This window comes from Mus caroli, chromosome 7 (assembly GCF_900094665.2).
Source record: "Mus caroli chromosome 7, CAROLI_EIJ_v1.1, whole genome shotgun sequence".
NCBI lineage: Eukaryota > Metazoa > Chordata > Mammalia > Rodentia > Muridae > Mus > Mus caroli.
The window spans coordinates 48,899,458-48,922,934 of record NC_034576.1 but is presented as its reverse complement, the minus strand read 5'-3'; the positions used below and the strand labels follow the sequence as shown (position 1 = coordinate 48,922,934).

At 42.9% G+C, this 23,477-nt stretch overlaps 1 protein-coding gene across 2 annotated transcripts in view; it reads left to right on the top strand.

The window, feature by feature from the left end:
- Positions 1-23,477, top strand: part of Uevld (UEV and lactate/malate dehyrogenase domains) — a 35,846-nt gene that overhangs the window by 3,982 nt on the left and 8,387 nt on the right. The window contains exons 3-9 of one of the 2 annotated variants that reach the window (XM_021166869.2): positions 194-259; positions 4,605-4,768; positions 7,313-7,448; positions 10,068-10,186; positions 11,486-11,588; positions 15,064-15,234; positions 17,196-17,369. In XM_021166869.2, the coding sequence (XP_021022528.1) occupies positions 194-259; positions 4,605-4,768; positions 7,313-7,448; positions 10,068-10,186; positions 11,486-11,588; positions 15,064-15,234; positions 17,196-17,369 (933 nt within the window). Of the gene's footprint in view, positions 1-193; positions 260-4,604; positions 4,769-7,312; positions 7,449-10,067; positions 10,187-11,485; positions 11,589-15,063; positions 15,235-17,195; positions 17,370-23,477 lie in introns of those variants that run through there. The other variant, XM_021166870.2, reaches the window with a different exon arrangement.

Sequence of the window (23,477 nt, the reverse complement as noted above, 5' to 3'; positions counted from 1 at the left end):
AAAAAAAAAAAAAAAAAAAAAGAAAGGAAGGTGCGCATCAGATTTGGACTTGAGTGTCAAAGTTTTGTGCTCATACACTTCCCTTTTAAAATTTTTAACCATTTACTTTGACATTTCTGTGAGTGCAGAATTGATACACCCTTGGATTGCTAGTCTCTACTTCTGACTGCCATTTTGGAACTTTGTCTTCTAGTTTTCAAAGATACTTCCCAAAAAGACCTGCTGAATTTCACCGGTACAATTCCTGTGATGTATCAGGGTAAGTACGGAAGCCGAGAGAACGTGGGACTTCTCTTCAGGAGCGGCTCAATAACTTAGTTCTTTGGTGTGCACTGCTCTGAACGTGTCTTTACATATCCCTGAGGTCTGCTCGGGACCTTACTAGGTCTGGCAGGATCCTGTAGACGTCAAGGAAAGCCTAGATTAATTTTAAGTCCAAGTAACAACTTGTCAAATAGTGCCTGTTAGGCTGGCGGGTTGTGAGACCAGAAGAGAGGGTGAGAGACAGAGACTTGCTCTGGGGAGAGAGCCTTGCTCTCAGTAATGGAGGGCCAGGGTCCTGTGTGTTCCTATTGATGCCTGTGCCTGTCCCCGATTTCCTTCTCTGTGATGTGGCGTTCTACCTGTTCTGTAGGTAAGACTGATTCTCAGCCTGGTCACATGATGGAGCAAACACAGCCAGTGTCGCAATGCATTCCTAGACATTTTAGAGTTAGGTGACAGGTTGAGATAATGAGGATTTACTCAAAAGGAAAGGAAAAAAAATAATAATTATTATTATTAACCATTTCCTAACTGTTCCCTGCTTACTGTTCAGCAATGTAACCTTCGGTATAGAAGATCGCTTAAACAATATCATTTGAAGAACACCAGCTCTGTTTTCAAAAGACTTCTCTGAAGTAGTGCCCACGATTCCACCATTAAACATTTGTTCTTGCTTCGTGTGAAGGAGGACAGTTGTAATCCTGGACTCAGGATGCTGAGGCAGGAGAGTTGAAGAGCAACCTGAGTTACATACTAAGACTCTGTCTCAAATGAAACAAAATGTCATTCATTTACAGGGCAGATCTCCCCGGGAAGAGTAACCCCTGCGAATACAGAATGACTGATACTTGCTAGCAGTTCTTAGGAAGTGTAGCGCACAGTTAGTTTACTTGTTACTGACTGGAAGGCACAGGAACAAATGAACTCAGTAGGCGTTTGAAAGAGTTGATGCACAGAGAAGAGGGCTTTAGGAGATCAAATCACACGGGGAGAAAAGTCTCTCAGAAAGGGTTCAGCATGGGACAGTAGGATTTTGAAAGACCAGGCATTTCTGTACATTAATTTCTAAACCAAGGCCAGCCTCGCTAATTCCTGTCTCCCCACCAGTGGTGGCATTTTTAAGAAGTATGCTGAGGCTTCTTCTGCCTGTGACTGAAGATGAAAGCCTTGGCTTTGAGGCAGAACTCGTCTGTCTTTGCTTTGCTTACTTCTCTCCTGCCAGGATCTCCTCCTGTCCTCTGGCTGTCAAAACTGCACTCACCCCACAAGTTGTTTCTTGTATTCTGTACTTTGCTTGGGTGGATGTTAAGAAGAAACAGAGGGAATGAGGAAAGAGAAGAGGGGGCAGGAAGCTGAGTCCCATAGTTCCATTTTGAGGCAAGAGAATAATTCTTATTACTTTGCTGATTTCAATTTTATCATTTTAATAATCACTGCCTAGTAGCATTTCAGTTTCTAGGTATCGTAGTATCCCTCACGAAGCTGAGTTCAACCCCTAAACGTGCAAACCGCTATGCTCCACGTTCACACCCCAGCCCCATCAGTACTGTGCAGTCCACTGATCTTCTGCTTTTCGAACAGGCATGTAGTTAAGCCATCGACCCTTATGCCAAGTCTTCCTTGAAGTAGTCATGCTGGTTGCAGTACTCTGTCTACCCCAGTACTGGAAATCAAACCCAGGGCTCCACACATTCATGTCAGGTTATCCAACTCCCTGCTTCTACCTTGAGCAGTTACTACCTCTGGAGGAATGTGGTGGTATATCTTTGTACTTGGTCACTTTATGGTCTTTGGTCTCATAATTTTGTAATCGTAGGGTTTTCTATGGCCAGACCCACATTGTAAATATTTAGGTAAAAGCTACACAGCAGATGTTCTGTGAATTGCTAATATAAAACTGGTCGGTTGCCAGGTTTTAACATGTCTATAATGTACTAATGGCATCCTGTTTGTACTTAGCGCGGCAGCTTTAAAGAAATGTTGTCTGGGGCTGGTGAGATGGCTCAGTAGGTAAGAGCACCCGATTGCTCTTCCAAAGGTCCGAAGTTCAAATCCCAGCAACCACATGGTGGCTCACAACCACCCATAATGAGATCTGATGCNCTCTTCTGGTGCATCTGAAGACAGCTACAGTGTACTTACATATAATAAATAAATAAATAAATAAATAAATAAATAAATAAATCTTTAAAAAAACAAAAAAAGAAATGTTGTCTGGACCCTGTTGGGTTGCATCAGTCTCATGAGGGATACGGCCAAAGCGCTTTACATGTTTATAAAACGTGTAGTTGCTGCTGAGTATTATTGTGCTTGGTGGGGAGGAAGCAAGATGAGAACAGTAGTAGCTTTCAGTAGAAAGGCAGTTTCCATAGAGAGGAAAAAATGACGGTGAAGAAGAGAACCATTTGTTTACATCTGACCTGTTTCCAAGTGGGTTTGAAAGTACAACTCATAGTGTTTGCCGTGTGCATACATGGATTTACCCCAACGGTGTATGGAATTAGAATGAATATACTTTCAGTTTATAGAGGAAAGGATTAGGCGGAAAGAAGTTAAGTAACGTGGGTGAAGTCATACAGCTAATAGTGTGTAGAGGTAGGTATCCGGTCCCGAGCAGAATATTTTTAATACAGTGTAAGACACAGTGTATTAAAAATTAAAAATTCAGTAGACCATGAAACAGGAATCAGTGTTAAAGACAGAACAGTTCAAGTGTTTTTTCGGATGTCTAGACAGTTTAGTTTTCATTGTTACATTGGATTTAACTTTGGGCTTTACAGCAACCAAGGCATGACCTACACGAATAAAGTCAGAAGAGCGTGTGGTCGGGTTCCTTCCTATCCATCCCATCCATTTTGTTGAGGTGGGTTAATGATCTAAGACAAAACTTCAGACAAGCTACCGGCCTGACAGGAAAGCCAGGTGGCAATGAGGCCATGTGCAGGCAGACAGGAACCAGACACCTGCCCAGGGCAGCACGTGATGAGCATCTACTGGCTTCGCCTGACTGGGAAACCACAAAGAGCAAGTCTACACTTGAAACCCTCTAGCCCAAAAGGTCCCCCTTCAAGCCCTCTGCACCTGAGGGCAGCCGCCTCCATGGTTCTTGTTCAGAATCCAATCTAACATAATTGCAGTGCTTGCGGCCGACTAAACCCAGAGCCTCCTCACATCAGGCAAATGGTCTGCTCAGCTAGACCCATTGACTCGTCTTTGACCTGTTATAAGCCTGCTTCTTTTTCTGAAAAGAATACTGAGGACTTCCAAAGTGTAGTATTTCTAAAAGATTAGTGGCCCGTTTGTGTGTGTGTATGGCAGGAGAGGGGTGTATTCAGACTGCCCTACCCCACTTTCACCTTGGTGGGGTCGAGGGAGGGTGTTGTTCAAAATGCAGAGCATTTGGGCCTTGTCCCACTCTACCTAGGTTCCCGGAATCCGCATGGTTTCCAGTTTCTTTAAGTCATTCTGACATACACTAAAATTTAGGTGTCACTAAGAAAAGATGACTTACCTTCCCCTCTAAGCTCAGTGTCTATCCATTCTTATTTCTTCTTTTCTTTTATTTTCTTTTTTTTTTTTTTTTTTTTTTTTTTTTTTTGGTTTTTTTGGTTTTTCGAGACAGGGTTTCTCTGTAGTCCTGGCTGTCCTGGAACTCACTCTGTAGACCATACTGGCCTCGAACTCAGAAATCCACCTGCCTCTGCCTCCCAAGTGCTGGGATTAAAGGTGTGCGCCATCCCGCCCGGCTCCATCCTTATTTCTATGACTGACTTATTTAGCAGCTAGTATGTTAGGCACAATACCTGGTGTTGGGGATATAGGGAAGAATCAGAGAGAATGCACAGTAGACATTTACACTGGAGTAGGAAAGCAGGCTGGGTAAGTGTAGAATAATTTAAAAGTAGAGCAGCTACAGTGTCTCTGCTTGGGATGTGCAAGGTAACTACGTAGAAGAGATTTGGCATCCCACACTAGTGGGACAGCACAGCCTGTGAACTGTTTCGGAATTGCTCAGGTGACCACTGTCCGTTTCCCAGCTATGCTGGTGCTGTGTTAAGAACCTCTTTCCAGTGCAGAGAGAATGAAAAGTGAGATGGTTTGCATCCATCCTTACACACAAACTCAGCTACCCCTTTTCTTCCTTTTATTCAGAACTTAGCACCTTTTTTATCTTGGGACAGGGTCTTGATGTTGTCTAGACTGCCTTCAAACTCACAGTCCTCCCACCTCAGCATCATTAGGTAGAATGATAGCTTTTCCTCCATGCCTAGCTGTGTGTTTCTCTCTGCATGGTGCATCCACTGCATATGTGTCATGATCGTTTATCTTTTCTCAACTAGGTAAGACATACAACATACCCATTCGCTTCTGGATTTTGGATTCCCACCCTTTTGCTCCGCCCATTTGCTTCTTGAAGCCAACTGCAAACATGGAAATCTCGGTTGGAAAACATGTGGATGCCAAAGGCAGAATATACTTGCCCTATCTCCAAAATTGGAGCCACGTAAGATCAACTTGGATTTTCTTTGCGTTTTATTTTATTCTTCTGAATATTTGTCTTTGGTTTTGATCTTGGTAACACAAGTAAACATACTGCATCTTCCTTCCCTGCACCCTCCCCCTGCATGCACGACATACGTGCACACACACACATACATGCACTAGTGCATACTCGTGCACACATACGTATTGTTGTTTGATTGTGGAGTCAGACTCTTATCATGTCGGCCTTTTGTGTCCTGGAACTTACCGTGTAGACCAGGCTGGCCTCAAACTCACAGAGATCTGTTGCTTCTGCCTCCCAAGTGCTGCACCACCATGCCTCGATGATCTTTCAATTACATTCTTCATGTGATCGTTAGAAATAGTTTATAATCGAGCTTTCTTGAGTCTCTGACATTCCAGAACCCTGATAACATCAGCCTGCAGAGCTGCCTTCTCCAGGTCTGGGAGCCAGCTGCTGGTGTCCCTGGTTTTATTATCATTTAGTGCTTGAAGGGTTATACAAAAGCTATTAGCAAAGTACTGGAACTCTAGTTCCTAGTTCCTGTCTATTCATGATTCTCATGCTATACATAGATACCTTTTTAACTTTGTCTAAATTGATCGTACTCTATTTAATATATAATGTGCCTTGTTTAAGTGATTGTAGTGTGTGTGTGTGTGTGTGTGTGTATGTGTGTAGGGACAGTGTAATCTAGGGCTCAAAGCATGGTAGGCAGACATTCTACTGCTGAGCTTTGTCCATTAGCCTTGGCTTGCTCTGTAGCCCAGCAGGCTTCTGCCTTACTCTAAAACAGCTGTGATTCCGTGCTCCAGGGCTTGCTCATCCCAGACAAATACTGTACTGCTCAGTACTCAGCCTAGCATTCAGCTACTTTTTATCTTCTATTTATTGTTCAAACACAATTTTGTGTGTGTACCTATGTGACATGGCATGTGTGCATGCAGAGGACAACTTGTGGAAGTTGGTTCTTTCCATTCATCATGTGAGTCCCAGGGATCAAGCTCAGGTGGTCAGGCTTGGCAGCAAGCACCCTTGCCTACTGAGCCATCTCTCAGCAAGCACCCTTGCCTACTGAGCCATCTCTCCAGCCCTTTCTTTGTTTTGTAAGGAAATACACAATAAACGTTTTAGGGGTAGAGGACTCCTGTCTACATTTTATTTTTACATGCTTTAGAAAATAGACCTAAGGGCTGAATGTGACCAGCCTGGGTGGCAGATAGACGCTGTTTTTGTCTGAAGTGACTTCAAAGTAAAACATCTCAACCCTGTATATTCTGTTACAAAGTGTGTTTATCCTATTCTTCTACATTTGGAAGATGTTGGGTTAGCATTTTTCTCTTTGTATTGTATAGATCTGTGGAGTGTTTCCATGAGATCTCTAGGGAAGGTACTTACTGTATGACACAATTCGTTTGTGCTTTTCAGTTCAGAATATTAAGAGTTAAAGACATTTCCTATGGTGGTTTAGGAAAATGAAAAGAAAACTGAAGATACTTCACCTTTGACAACCTGGGTTTGAAGAAAAGATTTAAGTCATAAATGTGTAAAGTAAAAAGACAGTGTATTTATTTAACTATTGCTACCATAAAGTCTATGTAAACCTGTTATGAAAAGTTAAAATCTATCAGACATAAAGAACCAAGTGTGGTTAACACTTGGAATTCTAGTGGCAAGGAGGCTGAGGTACCACAAGTAAAGGTTGAGCCAGCCTGGGCTACACACAGCAAGTTCTCATCCCAGGCTATAAATCACAAGACCTTAGAAACAAACAGCAGGTCCAGAATTCACCCAAAACAAAAACCTAAAAAATAAAAAGCTTGCACATGTTCTTATATGAACAAGTGTAGTCTGGGGCCTTTACATGTAACAACAGTGTGAGTAAACGCACACTACTAAGTGAGCTGTACCATGTAGAGCTTACAATAGCACTGACGGACTTCCTTCTGTTTGCATGGAGTGAAGTCTCTCGTGATTGGTTAATCCTGTAACGCTCTGCATAATAACGTGCGGTCAAAGGGCTGCTGTGCATTTTTCACTGTACAGTGATACAGCATACAAAATATGTGCTGTCCTTACATACAAAACATGTGCTGTCCTTGCATACAAAACATGTGCTGTCCTTACATTCAAACCATGTGCTGTCCTTACATTCAAACCATGTGCTGTCCTTACATACAAAACATGTGCTGTTCTTACATACAAACCATGTGCTGTCCTTAAATACAAACCATGTACTGTTCTTACATACAAAACATGTGCTGTCCTTATATATAAAACATGTGCTATTTTTATTATTGGTAAGGGCTGCAGTGTAGCTTGGTGTCAAGTACTTGCCTTGCATGCACAAGGCTGTGAATTTGGTTCCCAGCACGAGTGGAGAAAGCAAGCAGCAGGAATAGTGAAGATGAGGAAGTCTGGGGAGACTGCGTCGGTTTCCAACTGTGCATTGTTCAAGGATGACTTTGAGTGACTGACAATATAAAATAAGTGTTCTGTAGGAAATACAGCTAGGTAACTTTTCCCTTTGCATGCATTCTCCAGCCCAAATCTGCCATTGTTGGATTAATTAAAGAAATGATTGCCAAGTTTCAAGAGGAACTTCCTCTCTATTCCATACCGTCGTCCGATGAAGCACAACAGGTGGACTTGCTGGCCTATATCACAAAAATCACGGAAGGTTTGTATTGTCAGTGAGATCACCTAAGAGTTAGGACGTTAGAATTTCTCACTAAGATTCTGTAATCTTTGCTACTTGAATTCAATGCATAAGCTTATGGATAAGTTTTATTTATATATATATATATATATATATATATATATATATATATATATATTCCTGTTTAATATTCCTCTATATCAGTTATAAGACACTTCTATATAGTTCCAATTAAAGTTTGTTAAAATGTAAAAATGTTACTCTTATATAATCAGATAAAATAGCTCTTCTTTTGTTCAGAGCCTCTTATAAATTAATTATACCAAAATTTTATCATTACATGTTTCTGTAGTTTTGGGGGCTTATTCAGTGAATGGGACAAGAGATGTATAAGTCTTAGCTTCTTATTGGGATAAAGCCAGTTACTCATGCCTAGAACATTTCAGTGGGATTTTTGTGAATATTGAGGCCAGAGGTCAGTACTGTCTGTCTTCCTCAGCTTTTGCTAACATATAGCAATTGTGTCTAGCAGTAGGTTTCAGTATGGCATCTTCACACGGTACACAATGTGTGTCTATCATGTTCATCCTGCACCCTCCCCTTAAGCCCCTTAATTTATCCCTTCCCTCTTCTTAGCTAGCTTCTACTTTTACCTCTCTGCCCCTCCTCTCCAGTGAGCCAGTGCGTTTCATCGGGGTTGTTTATAGGGACATGGGTGAGGATTTGTTTACAGAGGCACTGGTGCCTTACTAGGCCACACCCCTAAAGAAAACATCTACCTTCCTTAGAAACAATTGATTGTCTATAGGTTCTTTTTTTATATACCTTTAAAAATTATTATTTTATTCTGTGTGTATGGGTGTTTTGCCTGAATGTATGTCAGTGCCTAGTGCCTGTAATGGCCAGAAGAGGGTGTTGGATTTCCAGAACTGAAGTACCAGGTGGTCGTGAACTGCCGTGTGGGGGCTAGGAATTAAACTCAGATGCTCTTGACTACTGAGCTGTCCCTTTAGCTCCTTAAATAAAAAGTGGTTTTTGTTTGTCGGGTGTTTATGGTTTATTTTTTTTATGTGCATTTGGTGTTTGGCCTGCATGGATGTCTGTATAAGGAACTGGAGTTACGGACAGGTGTGAGCTGCTCTGTGGGGGCTGGGAATTGAACCCAGTCTTCTGGAAGAAAGCCAGTGCTCCTAACCGCTTAGCCATCTCTCCAGCCTCAAATGAAAAGTTTTAAATGTTTATAATACTGTCCTTAAAAAGGAGAGCCTCGTAAAATAACATTCAATATAACACTCCTGCTTTTCTCAGGGGAGGGTGCAATGTATTAGTTTGAGAAAGGCTCTCGGGTAACTCTGGATAGCGTCAAACACGTTTGTTTTGTTTGTTTGTTTTTTGTTTTTTAGATTTATCTATTTATTTTATGTATATGAGTACATTGTCGCTCTCTTAGACACTACAGAGGAGGGCATTGGATCTCTCATTACAGATGATTGTGAGCCACCATGTGGTTGCTAGGAATTGAACTCAGAGCCGGGCAGTGGTGGCGCACGCCTTTAATCCCAGCACTTGGGAGGCAGAGGCAGGCAGATTTCTGAGTTCGAGGCCAGCCTGGTCTACAAAGTGAGTTCCAGGACAGCCAGGGCTACACAGGGAAACCCTGTCTCGAAAAACCAAAAAAAAAAAAAGGAATTGAACTCAGGACCTCTGGAAAATCAGTCACTTAACAACCACTGAGCCATCTCTCCAGTCCCCCAGCCTCAAACACTTACGTAGCTGAAGATCACCTTGAACTCCTGACCCTTCTGCCTTCACCTCCCTGTTTGGGGGATTACAGGTGTGCACAGAAATGTCCAGCTACCTCCTTTATGCCCACCCCTAAGAATAGGTGTTACTATAGAACCCAGGCGCTGCCTCAATCTCCTGACGGCTGGAGTTATAAGCGTGAGCTTGATTTCAGGCTCCTGTCCTTGCCTTCATTAGTACAGCAAATATTAAAAAAAAAAAAAGAAAGAAAGAAATGCTGGCCAGCCAGTGGTGGCACACGCCTTTAATCTAGTGCTTGGGAGGGACACAGAGGCCTGTGGGTCTATAGCCTGCTCTACAGAGGGAACTCCTACGTAGCCAAGACTACACAGAGGAACTCTGTCTAAAAACAAAACAAAAAATCTATAGAATCTCTATGAGAGCTTTTGAAGTTCATTTTATTTTTTTTAAATTGTATTTACTATTTTTTTTTTTAGATTTATTTATTGTTATATGTAAGTACACTGTAGCTGTCTTCAGACACACCAGGAAAGGGTGTCAGATCTCATTACAGATGGTTGTGAGCCACCATGTGGTTGCTGGGATTTGAACTCAGGAACTTCGGAAGAGCAGCCAGTGCTCTTAACCACTGAGCCATCTCACCAGCCCTTCATTTTATTTTTAAGAAGATGCTAGAAAAGCATTTTTGCAGGGAGAGGGGAATGGGAAACAAGGTCACACTGTGTGGTCCAGGCTACCCTTGAATTTACAATCCTTCTGCCTCAAATTGTTGAGTGCTGGGATTATAAATGTATGCTACCTCACCAAGCTTATAAATGCTAGAAAAGACCTTTTAATATTAGTTTTTTAATTCTCAGGATAATCTTTTTATTGTAGGTGTCTCAGACATAAATTCAAGGAGCTGGACAAATCATGAGAATAAAATACTCAATAAAATCACTGTGGTTGGAAGTGGAGATTTGGGTATTGCCTGCACATTGGCAATTTCAGCAAAGGTATGTGGACAGAGTGGCTCTACGTCTATTTATGCTTTCTTTCAACTTAACACTTTTTTCTTTTTCCATTTTTCATGTATGTGTGTATGCATTTTTGGGCATGTCTGAGCACACATTGTGTTTATGTGTGCACAAGTATGCTTGTGCCCATGGAAACCTGAAGCAAGAAGTCAAGAGTTATCTTCAACTGCTCTTCCACTTTCTTCACTGAGGCAGGATCTGTCAATCAATCACAGAACTGGATAATATGGCTTGCCCACCATCCAGGTTACTCTGGGGTGCTCTGTCTCTGGCCTCCTAGGCTGCAGTTACCGGTGGGCTGCCATGCTCATCTGGCGTTTACACTGGTTTCTGGGGATGGGAACATACAGTCTAGATCTTTAACCACTCAATCAAGAGACAGGGTTTTGCTGTGGAGCCCAACCTGCCCTCAAATACTCTTCCTCCCTCGGTCTCTGGAGTGCTGGGGTTACAAACATTTATAGCCACACTCCAGCATCTCCTAAGACAGATAGAAATGCATGGCCTAGGCAAAGTCTTCATTTCCTGCAGCCCAGCTGACTCGGTGGCAGTCAGTTTAGCTGAAGCCCCTCTTCCAGGCCCTGTGTTGTATTGCTTCTCGGCTTGTTCACAGTGAGTAAGGGCTTGAGTCTCCTCGAGAGTGTCTATACAGTTGTGTCATTTTTCACAGGTGCTAGTACATTTGTAGGATACCGTCTATACGTGAGATCAGCAGGTTACGTAATTTACTAATTTTTGAACTGTAGAAATGATCACATTGAGCTGGGCATAAATGGCACAGTCCTTTAATCCCAGCACTCAGGAGGCAGAGACAGGCAGATCTCTGAGTTCCAGGACAGCCATAGCTGTTACACAAAGCAACCATGTCTCAGAAAAATATTTTTTTAAAAAGGAAGGAAGGAAGAAAGAAAGGCAGGAAGGGAGGAGGCGGAGGAGACGAGCAACAGCAACACTGAATTAAAGTAAAAACTTAAACTCAAGAGGAACAGTAGCATACCTGCCTAGTACACCTTGTCCCCTTTGTTATTTATTCCATCAAAAGAAGCGATAGTTTGCTCCTGAGTAAGCCCTGTTAGGTCCTGGTGCACAGTAGTCAAGCCTCAAAGGCAGTAGCAGTCACATAACAGCGTCGTGCTTGCGTATCTCCCTTATTGCTGTTGTGTTGCTTGTTGTTCTTAAGCACTTCAGGAGGCCTCCTTTAGCCTTTCTCGCAAGCTTAGTCCTGAGTAGCTAGCTGTGTCAGTGAAACGCTGTTCTTGTTCTACTCTTTCCACACAGGGCATTGCAGACAAGCTGCTCCTCTTAGACCTCTCAGATGGGACGAGCCAAGGGACGATGGACCTTGATATCTTCAACCTACCTAACGTAGAGATCAGCAAAGGTTTGTTTATCCTATTTAAAGACAGTTATAGTAGTCTATAGTATTCTTTTGTTTGTTTGTTTTGTTTTGTTTTGTTGAGACAGGGTTTCTCTGATAGTCCTGGCTGTCCTAGAACTCACTTTGTAGACCAGGCTGGCCTCGAACTCAGAAATCCGCCTGCCTCTGCCTCCCAAGTGCCACCACCGCCCAGCAGTCTATAGTATTCTTGTGGTTGGGTCTTAGATTGTTTGTTTACTTGTGGAACTTGGAATTCCAGTCTGTACTGGCTAGTTTTGTGTCAACTTGATACAGCTGGAGTTATCACAGAGAAAGGAGCTTCAGTTGAGGAAATGCCTCCATGAGCTCCAACTGTAAGGCATTTTCTCAATTAGTGACCAAGGAGGAGGTCCCCTTGTGGGTGGTACTATCTCTGGGCTGGTGGTCTTGGTTCTATAAGAAAGCAGGCTGAGCAAGCCAGGGGAAGCAAGCCAGTAAGGAGCATCCCTCCATGGCCTCTGTATCAGCTCCTGCTTCCTGACCTGCTTGAGTTCCAGTCCTGACTTCCTTGGTGATGAACAGCAATGTGGACGTGTAAGCCAAATAAACCCTTTCCTCCCCAACTTGCTTCTTGGTCATGATGTTTGTGCAGGAATAGAAACCCTGACTAAGACAAGGTCCTAGAATTTTTTTAATTATATTTTTACTTACTTTAGTAAGGGGGCACACATGTGCCATAGCATGTGTGTACCTGCGAGAGTTGACTCTCTCCTTGTGCTTCTCGGGTCCTGAGACATCAAACTCAGGTTGTCTCCTTTAGGGACAGGAGCCTTTATTCACTAAGCTGTCTCTCCAGCTCAGGTCCTAGAATTCTAAGGCTGACAAGTATCATGAAGGTCATCTGTTCCAAGGGTCTATAACCAGTTATAACAAGTTACGTTAGCTGTAGTCAGTCAAATGAGCAAATAGCATTCAGAATCACTCCAGCCAAAAGTGTTTGTTTTCTCTGATTTACATCCATCCCCAAATCAGCATTTCTCTGGTTGCATCCTTTCTCAGCATACAGTGGTTCAGAGCCCTGGCTTTAGAGTTAGGCAGATTGAGTTTGCATCTTAGCCTGGCCACATTATAGTCTGACATTTGCAGGTTAAGTAAGAAAAAGAAAGGAAGTTCTTTTTGCTGTTCCATCCTTTCTGTGTGTGTGAGCCTTATCTTGTTGTTTCCTGGCTGCCCCTGAACTCCCGCCCGGCTCAAGCAGCCCTCCTGCTCTCCACTGCTCTCCCAACTGGTGGTGATGGTGGGCGTCTCCACAGAGTCCAGGCCTTTTAAAAAAGCATCACTTCAGGCCCCGAGAGATAGCTCAGTGGTTAAGAGCACTGACTGAGTTTAATTCCCAGCAACCACATGGTGGCTCACAACCATCTGTAATGGGATCTGACGCCCTCTTCTGGTAGACAGCTACAGGGTACTCACATACATAAAATAAATCTTAAAAAAAAAAAAAAGCATCGTTTCATAGGACATGTAACATTGTATTAGTACAGGTACATTCATCTAGATAAAGACTATATTTGGAGATGCAGGTTTAAAAATATTTTACCGGGCTGGTGAGATGGCTCAGTGGGTAAGAGCACCCGACTGCTCTTCCGAAGGTCTGGAGTTCAAATCCCAGCAACCACATGGTGGCTCACAACCGTCCGTAACGAGATCTGACTCCCTCTTCTGGAGTGTCTGAAGACAGCTACAGTGTACTTACATATAATAAATAAATCTTTAAAAAAAATAAATAATAAAAATATTTTACCAGGAATGCATGAGTTTAAAAAATAAACCAAGCCTGGTGAGATGGCTCAGTGGGTAAGAGCATGCTCCTGCAGAGGACCTGAGTTTGGTTCCCAGCACCCATACTGTGCACCTCACAACTGCCTCTCACTCTAGCTCCAGGGGTTCCAACAGCCTTTTCTGGCCTCCACAGGTACCCACACACATGGCATACATACCCAGACACATAAAATTGTGTGTGTGTGTGTGTGTGTGTGTTTTGACATAGGTTTCTTTGTGTAGCCCTGGCTATCCTGGAGCTCACTCTGTAGATCAAGCTGGCCTCACACAGAGATATGCCTCTACCTCCCAAGTATTAGAATTAAAGCTGTACGCCACTGTGCCTGGATTAAAAATACATTTTAAAAATCAAAATAATAAAAACAGATTGTTGAACAAAATGTATTTCCTAAAACATCGCCACCAGTTTATAGATAAGACCAACTTATACATGGCACAGTGATGTGGGCATCTTTGGTCATTCCCTTGGTTTCCTCTATTCCTTGACTGTTTTCCAAACAATTTTTAAAGTCTCACATACGAGAATGTACAGATGGCGGTCAGTAGAGTTGACTTGCCTGTCTGTTCTAAAAATAGCACGCCACAGTGCAGTAAGCATTCAGATGCCTGGAGGAGACAATTGGCTCATTTTCCTCATCTGAGAGGACTGTAGTTGCTTTAATGGTCCTTTAATGGCTGGGAAGAGGTTCCTTAGGGGCTGGATAGTCTCTTGTGCCTGTCATTCCCAGTCCTGAGTTCTTAAGGGACCTCTTAACTCTTCGGATCCCTGTGGGAGAGCGTCTTTAGTACCCAACCCTAGAGAAAGTGAGGCCATTTAGGACCTAAGGAAACTGGTTTTTTTCCTTGTGTCTCATCAGCCCTTGGTAACTGGTGAAGTAACTGACTAATTGAAAGAACAGACTCTTTGGAGGAAATGTGCAGTACGTGGTACTTACCACCAAGCAGGGACTCAGAATTACCTGTGAGGACGAGGACATCTTATCATTCAAGGCAGAGGAAGGAAGCCAGAGGAAGACTCTGGCAGGGCGGTTGAAGCTAAGATGTACTGTTTTAAACTAAACTGGTTATTGCTTTCTGCTGCTCTGCCCGTGCTTGTCAACCTCTCCAGGTACCAGTTTTCAGTTTTCCAAGGGGGGCTGATAGATTGGAATCTGAAAGCAGACTGCCTGGGCCTGACCAGCCCCTCTGCTGACTTGCCCCAGTCACTTCACTTCTTTGCTCAGTCCTCCTCCAGTTCTCCCACATTGTATACGGTCACTTTCAAAGACTGCTGCAGCTCCCAAGCTCAGTACAGGAGCCAGTGGCTATTGGATCATTTTGCCTATATTACTCATTTCCCTTTCAAGCGTTGTGAACCACATAGAAAACTTAGTCTTTGTATATTGGCACTGGTTCTTTCTAATTTCCTGCCTATTTTGTTCTGTATCCCAGGCTGGCCTCCAACTTGGAGCCATTCTGCTTCGACCTCCCAAGTCACAGCTGTGTACCACCATGGTTGGCGATGGGATACATGCTGTCACCCCTAAGCATTCTGAATGACAGCTGTATAGGAGTGTGTATGCCTATAGTCTCTGTTCGTAGACTAGAGAAACGCTCTATCTATACTGGCATTAGTGTAGGCTATCCTGAACTCAGACTGTTTCTTTTTGTTCATTAGATTTGTCTGCCTCTGCTCATTCCAAGGTGGTGATCTTCACAGCCAACTCTTTGGGCGGTTCTGAATCCTATCTGCATGCAGTACAAAGTAATGTGGACATGTTCAGAGCTCTTGTTCCAGCTCTGGGACATTATAGTCAACATGCTGTCTTGCTTGTTGCCTCTCAACCAGGTAAACAGCTTTCTTTTAAATTCAAATGATGGTCCAGATCATCAGTATAATTGCCTTTGCTGATTTAAAACAAAAACAAAAGCCAAATCGCCGTGGTGTATAAGGGATATTCCGTAAGACTGCTCTTAGTATGACCAGCACGTACAGTTACTCCTTATAGCTGATAGCACATAGTTTGCAGTTCACAGCTCTTCATGAGCGTGGTATTATTTCCCAGTTGTTAGCCATACCTCCTTTAGTGAGAAAGTGGTTAAAACCTCCGAGAGAATCATACAGTGATGTTTATGTGTAAGATATCTAAGGCTCTGGTGTTATGAAGAATTTAAGAAACATATCACTACTATATTTACAAAGACAGTTCTTTTCTTTTGTGTGTGCGTATACGAACATGTGCACACATTCACACTGTGTGTGGAGGTCAGAGGGCAGCCCTCCTTTGATGTGGGTTGTGGGTTGAACCCACATTGTCAGAGTTGAGGGCAGCTACCTTTACCCACTGTGCTGCCTCACCCACACTCACTGTGCAGCTTTAACAGTTTATAGCTTGTAGACTGTTTCACTTAAGAGAGATGTTTCCAGAGACTGGGTGGTTTGGGCTCAGTCAATGTTTCAAGCATGTGTTTGAAAATGTTCCACATTTACATGTTTCCTTTATGATTGTCAGAGGCATTGGTCCCTTTAAATTCTTTTGGCATGTAAAAGAAAGGGGAGTTGTGGTTTTTTTCTTAAGGTGATGTACTGCATAGTAATATATGAGTCAGTATTTTGATTTAAGCCTAAAACAAAAGAAATTTATCAGTGAAATGGAATTATTGGGCTGGGGCCATGGCTTGGTAGTCGAGTGCTTGCCTAACATTCATGAGGGCCAGGGTTCAAACCCCTGCAGGTGCATGCACACTCAAAACAATAGTGCTTCATTGAAACAAAATGATTATTTTCCTGCTTTCTGTTGGGGTGTGGGATTATCTGTGCACTGACCACTCGGACACCAGTCTCAGATATGATGAAGGATTACTGAACACTTTCAGAATGGTCAATCAGGACCACAAGAAGGGAAAATTGGGGTACCTGTCTGTCCTCAGGGCAGACTTTCTATAGGAAAATGCCAGGTTCAAAAGTTCAAAGGCAAACCATGAAGTGGTAGAACATTCTCGGCTAAGGAGACAAAGTATCATCAGCTTACCTGGAAGCTGATAGGTTCTGAGTGTGGCAGGAGGGGTGGTGGGCAGGTGGAGAACACGGAATTGCAGAACATTGAGATAATGGTACAAGCCCTAACTCTCTGGCTTCTAAGTCACATTCTTCAGTGTCGGGTAAAGTAGTAACAATGAGCACAGTTTCACCTGTGAGTAGCATGGAACCTGAGTATAAAATGGCTACAGTTACCTTAAAAGGAGCAAGCCTCAAACACGTCCTATACCCAGTTTTCACCTGCCTTGCTCAACTATTCCTGGAACTTAATTGTTTTCTATCCTAACAATTTATGTTTCATGAAAAAGTTATATAAAAACACTTTAGCTTGGTTAGTGTTTTCAGTACACTTTATAAACATACTGCCAGCATGGTGGTACACTTTTGTAATCCCAATACTTGGGAGCAGAGGAAGGAAGATTGGGAGTTCAAGGCCAGATAGACTTTTTAGCAAGGCCCTGCCTCAGAGAGTATGATGCTCCCGTGCATTTAAGACCTCCAAAGACTCTGTAGAAGCGCTGATGTACTTCACTAGTGATGATCCTTTCCAGGTGAGCCAGGCTACAAGCAGGTTTTGGGTTTGTTGTTTGTTTGTTTGTTTGTTTGTTTGTTTGAGACAGGGTTTCTCTGTGTAGACCTGACTGTCCTGGAACTCACCCTGTAGACCAGGCTGGCCTCGATCCCTCTGCCTCTGTGTCCTGAGGTATGTGCCACCACTGCCCAGCTAATTTTTTTTACCCTTAAATTGTCACTGTGTGTGTAACATTTAGTGGAAATCATGAGCTATGTGACGTGGAAGCTGAGCACATTTCCTGCGACTAGAGTGGTCGGGATTGGCTGCAATCTGGATTCACAGAGGCTGCAGTACATTATCGCCAGTGTTTTGAAGGTGCAGACTTCAGGCAAAGAAGTGTGGGTTGTTGGTGAACAGGGAGAAAACAAAGGTAAGTACATCGTTATTAATTAATGCTACTAACTCTAAAGTCGTGACATTCAGATGTGTGCTGGGACTTTAGACTTAGTGAGAGCTGTGTGTGTGCACGCGCCCGAGAGAGAGAGAGAGAGAGAGAGAGAGAGAGAGAGAGAGAGAGAATATGAGAGAATGTGACAGGGAGAGAGAGCCAGGCCGCGAGTGTGTTAAGTGTGTTATTACCAACTAAAAACTCCAGCTCCTGTCATAACTCATACATTTGGGGTTTGGGGAGGGTTCTTTTTAGTTTTTTAAGTTTAAAACAAGACCCCTTAGTCATGCAGGGCAGTGGTGGTGCACACCTTTAATCCCAGCACTTGGAAGGCAGAGGCAGGTGGATCTCTGAGTTTGAGGTCAGCCTAGTCTACAGAGTGAGTTCCAGGACAGCCAGGGATGCACAGAGAAACCCTGTCTCAAAAAAACCAAAACCTAAAAAAAAAAAAACCAACCAACCAAACAAACAAAAAACCCCTTAGTCAGGTTTTCAATTTTTAGTTGAATTTTGGAGTTTAGATTTAAAAATCTTACTTTTCCATTTAAACATACATGAAGCATTGAGAACGCCCCACTGTTCTCTCACATTCAACTCTGTTTGCTTTTCCTAAGCTCAGTCCCACTTCCTAAACACACGCCTCCTGTTTTTTTCTGAAAGAACTTTCAGTCTGTGGACTTCTAACAAGCTGCTTGTTATTCCCTATCACAAAACCATCATTTCAGCTCCCTGTATGGAAACAAAACCAAAACCCTTTTCTTACCCCAGAAGAAAGCCTTCTGTATTTGAGATGCCTTCCTTCCCTCCTTCCGTGTTTCACGTAATCCAAGCTGGTAGGTGATATGCGGCAGCTTGTTCTCATCAGTCAGTTTGACATTCATGTAACAAGAATATGCGTCTACACTGCACTTGTCATGTGAGATACCCGTATACCGTGACCGGTGCAGAACACAGTCTGCTGTGTTTTAGAGCAGTTGCTCTCGGTCTGTGGGCTGTGACCCTTTTGTGGATCGCAAAGTAGATAGCCTGCATATCAGACACTTACATTACAATTCAGAACAGTAGCAAACTTACTGTTAGGAAGTAGCAACAAAATAATTTTATGGTTGCAACAACATGAGGAACTGTATTCAAGGATCGCAGCATTAGGAAGGTTGAGAACCAGTATTTAAGAGAGAAGAAAATATCAAATATAGGATACTATTTGATTAACTATTACTTTGGTGCTTACACATTTACATATGCATTCAAGGTGGGTTGAAATCGATAGGAAAAAGATGATACTGTTGCTATAGTACCCCAAGTGACGTAAAGGCCATCACTGAATTAGACGTTGGAAGAAGGAAATAGTGGTGAGAACATCCCAGGAATGGGAAACAGAACCAGGCAGAGGCGTGTCGTTTGCTCCCAAGAGGCAGGGAAGCCATTGGGACTAGACGAGGTACTTTTGATTTGAGTTCTCAGCAGGGAAGCAAAAACAGAAGGATCTAGGAGAATGCAAAACTGGGATTACTTCAGTCCGTTGTTGTAATATTTGCCATATATGTGTGTATACACCTAATGGAGCAAGCCCTCATGAGTGTGCGCAGTCAGGAGCACCGTGAGCACCGCTGGACTTGCCGGGCCATCCTCCTGCTTACTGTCTAGGAAAGCTCAGATGGCTTTTTGCTTTGTCTTTTACTGTGCTAGGATCCAACCCAGGGATCCTTGTGCTTGCTAGGCAAACTCTAACCACAGAGCTCCACTCATGACCCTAACCTTTGTGCTCTCCACTTGCTTCACAGCAAGATACACACACACACACACACACACACACACACACACACACACACACACACACACACACACGGCTGAGTTTCTTGCCTGGCCCTAAAGGCAGAAATGGATCAGAGACTCCCTCTGCTGGCTACATGTTAGATACCAACTAGTAATTTTTTGCATAAGTGACAATATAATAGTAATGTGATAAAATTGATTCTTAATAATTATCACCTTTATGAAGTACTTTTCAGACAGGTATCTCACTTAAATTTTACAAGTACCCTGTGAAAAAGAGTTTCCTTTTATAAATTTATTTATTTTCATTTTATGTGCATTGGCGGTTTCCCTACATGCATATCTGTGTAAGGGTGTTGGATCTTCTGGAACTGGAGTTACTGTGAGCGTCTGTGTGGGTACTGGGAATTGAACCCAGGTCCTCCGGAAGAGCAGTCAGTGCTCTTAACCACTAAGCCATTCTCCAGCCTCAGGTTTCTTTGCTTTTCTGTTTGTTTTATTTTGTTTCTGCTTTGGGCTTTTGAGACAGGGTTTTTCTATGTAGCCCTGGCTGTTCTGAAACTCATTGTATAAATCAGGCTGACCTCAAACTCAAAGATCCCCCTGCCTCTGCCTCCTAGGTGCTGGGATCAGAGCACCCTCTGCTGAGCCCTGCTCTTCTAAATGTATAGAAGAGGAAGCACAAAGCCAGGATGAGTGAGGTGCTGAGGGTGGTCTGTCCAATGAGAGCAGCTCTAAATTGATGCTAAGATTTGCTCCTCCTTACAGTCAGTGGCACCGAGTAACCAATCCATTGTTCTTCTAAGATTTACAAGACTGTGATAAATATGAATTAGTAAAAGGAAACATGAAACAGTTTGAAGTAAAGTATTGTTACGTCTTGAAAACAGTTGTAAGAGTAGAAGTGTCTCAGTAAAATCCTCCTCTTCAAGTTCTTCAGAGACAAGTGGTAGTCACAGCCTAGGGAGGATTCCCAGGGCCAATAAGACCTTTAGGCTCTATTTCCTGCTTCCTTCCTCAGCTTCAGCTGCCTGGTGCTGGGCCAGGCGTCTGTTCCGCACTGGCCAGATGGTCCCTTGCAGTGGTTCATGCGCTCTCATTGCATCTGCTGCTTCCTTTTCATGACCATCCATTCACTTAGCTAGTTCCTGCTTACCTCCAGCAAGCACTCAGCACTAGGTAAGTTCATGCATGTGTTATAAGCATTAGCACACGGTCGTACCCCCATGCCTGTGCTATCATCATCGCCATGCTAGTTACATGCCTGTGTTTCACAAGACAATCATCTCCTGCAGCCCGGAATGCTTTGTCCATCTTGGATTGAACGAATGATCCTCATACCACCTTGTTGTAACCAAAAAAACAATCACTTATTCGGTATCAAGGTGGATTATTAGCAGAACATTTGCTTAAGAGCTACTCTTTTTTATTATTATATATTTTCTTTATTTACATTTCAAATGTTATCCCCTTTCCTAGTTTCCCCTCTGAAACTCCCCATCCCCTTCCCCCTCCCCCTGCTCCCCAACCCACCTGGCATTCCCCTATACTGGGGCATAGAGCCTTCACAGGACCAAGGGCCTCTCCTCCCATTAATGACTGACTAGGCCATCCTCTGCTACATATATAGCTAGAGCCACAAGTCCCACCATGTGTTTTCTTTGATTGGTGGTATAGTTCCAAGGAACTCTGGGGGTACTAGTTAGTTCATATTGATGTTCCTTCTATGGGGCTTCAGTCCCCTTCAGAAGAGCTACAATTTTTTAAGTGTGCTATTAAAATCATATATAAAGCCGGGCGTGGTGGCGCACGCCTTTAATCCCAGCACTCGGGAGGCAGAGGCAGGCGGATTTCTGAGTTCGAGGCCAGCCTGGTCTACAAAGNGAGCTCCAGGACAGCCAGGGCTATACAGAGAAACCCTGTCTCGTAAAAAAAAACCAAAAAAAAAAAAAAATCATATATAAAGCAAAGATTACTGCAGTAGTATTTTAGCAGTCTGAGGGTTGGCTCTCAGAGTGTGTTATCTCTTTTGGCACAGGTTTGTTGTTTTATATAATAGCAAAAAAGCAATTCTAAAAGCAGTATTTTTATTTTATTAATTTTTTATCAGACAGGGTCTCATATACCCAGGATATCATTAAACTTGCTATATGGATGAAAATGACCTTGAACTTTTGATCCTTGTTCCCTCCCCCTCCCCCAGTGCTGGGATTGCCGGTGTGTGTCGCCACACTCCCTTATAATTATCCAGTGCTGAGGGCTGAATCCAGGGCTTCATCCATGCTAAGCCAGCACCCTGCAGACTAAGCTATAATCCTTGTTCCCAATGGGCATTTTTTCATGAAAATTCTTGGGCCTGTTTTGAGGATTGGAACAGGAGGTAAAGATGACTGAGCACACTGTTTCGAATGTCTTAAGCAAGGATGGCTCTACATTAGGAACGTAAAGTGCTGGGCACTAAACAGAAGGTTAAGTAGTTAAGGGCATCCCGGTCTTCTTTACTCATTACAGGTAGATGTGAACGCTCTAAACGTTCTCTCTTTTACGTAGTGACTCAAGGCTTCTCTAGAGGGAAGATCTGTAGGGCCAGAGGCCTGCTGCAGGGGTAAGAGCACTTGTTGCTCTTGTAGAGGGCTCAGGTTTGCTTCTCAGCAGTACATGGTGCCTCACAACTGCCTGGAACTCCAGGTTCAGGGGCTCCGATGCTCTTCTCTGGCCCCTTTGGGCACGGTATGCTGCATATACATAGATGTAGGCAACACACTCAAAGAATAAGTAAATCTAAAAAATGAACTGAAGAGATGGCTCAGAGGTTAAGAGCACTGACCACTCTTCCAGAGGTCCTGAGTTCAATTCCCAGCAACTACATGATGGCTCATAACCATCTGTAATGGAATTCAATGCCCTCTTCTGGTGTGCATGAAGACAGCTAGAGTGTATTCATCGAAATAAAAGAAATAATTAATTCTTTAAAAAAAAAACAAACTAAAAAACAAAATTAAGTAAAAAAAGAATCTGAGATTCCTCCTTATCCATCTGTCCTATCTTAACTGTGCACATAATGACAGCAATGCTCATAATTTTCTGATTATTTTATCTCCTTTGTGAATCTTTTTTATGTCTACCTGTTTTTATTCATCCTTTCAAGGTCTATAATACTGTATTTCAGTTAGCAAATGTCCCAGTTTTTAATTATTGTTAATATATTAATAGTATAACAGAAACCTTAAATAAGTAATTTTTTTAAAGATGTATTTATTATATCTATATGGGTACATGGTAGCTGTCTTCAGGCACACCAGAAGAGGGCATCAGATCCCATTACAGATGGTTGTGAGCCACCGTGTGGTTGCTGGGAATTGAATGCAGGACCTCTGGAAGAGCAGTTAGTGCTCTTAACCACTGAACCATCTCTCCAGCCCCAGTAATTCTTACATAACCAAAAAAAAAAAAAAAAAAAAAAAGCCGGGTAGTGGTGGTGCAGGCCTTTAATCCCAGCACTTGGGAGACAGAGACAGGCGGACTTCTGAGTTCAAGGCCAGCCTGGTCTACAAAGTGAGTTCCAGGACAGCCAGGGCTACACAGAGAAACCCTGTCTTGAAAACCAAAAAAGAAAGAAAGAAAGAAAGAAAGAAAGAAAGAAAGAAAGAAAGAAAGAAAGAAAGAAAGAAAAAATTGTTATATAACCCTTCTAAGTAGAACATTTTAAAAATTTCTTGGTCTTGGCATGGGGGTGCACAACTTTCATCCCAGTACTCAGGCAGCAGAGACAGGAGGATCTTGGGAGTCCAAGGCCAGCCTGGTCTATAAAAATAGTTCCAGGGCTGGCAAGATGGCTCAGTGGTTAAGAGCGCCGACTGCTCTTCCGAAGGTCCTGAGTTCAAATCCCAGCAACCACATTGTGGCTCACAACCTTCCGTAACAAAATCTGATGCCCTCTTCTGGAGTATCTGAGGACAGCTACAGTATACTTACATATAATAAATAAATAAATCTTAAAAAAATAGTTCCAGGCCAACCAGTAATATACAGTGAGACCCTGACTCAAAAACAAACAACAAAAAAATCCCAGCAAAAATAAGTAATAGAAAATGTTTTAGCCTTTTCTATGCATTTATATTTTTCATATGGCAATTCCTGGGTTTGTGCTCTTTTTCACTTGCATGAAAGGGTTGTGGGTTTGTATTGTTTGTTTTGGAGGTGGAGACATGTACTCAGCAGGGTGTTGAGTGTGGTGGTGGAGCATCTGCCCAGAATGAGCAAAGCCCTAGGTTCAGTCCCAGCATTATAAAAAAGCTTGAAGCTGTCCCATGG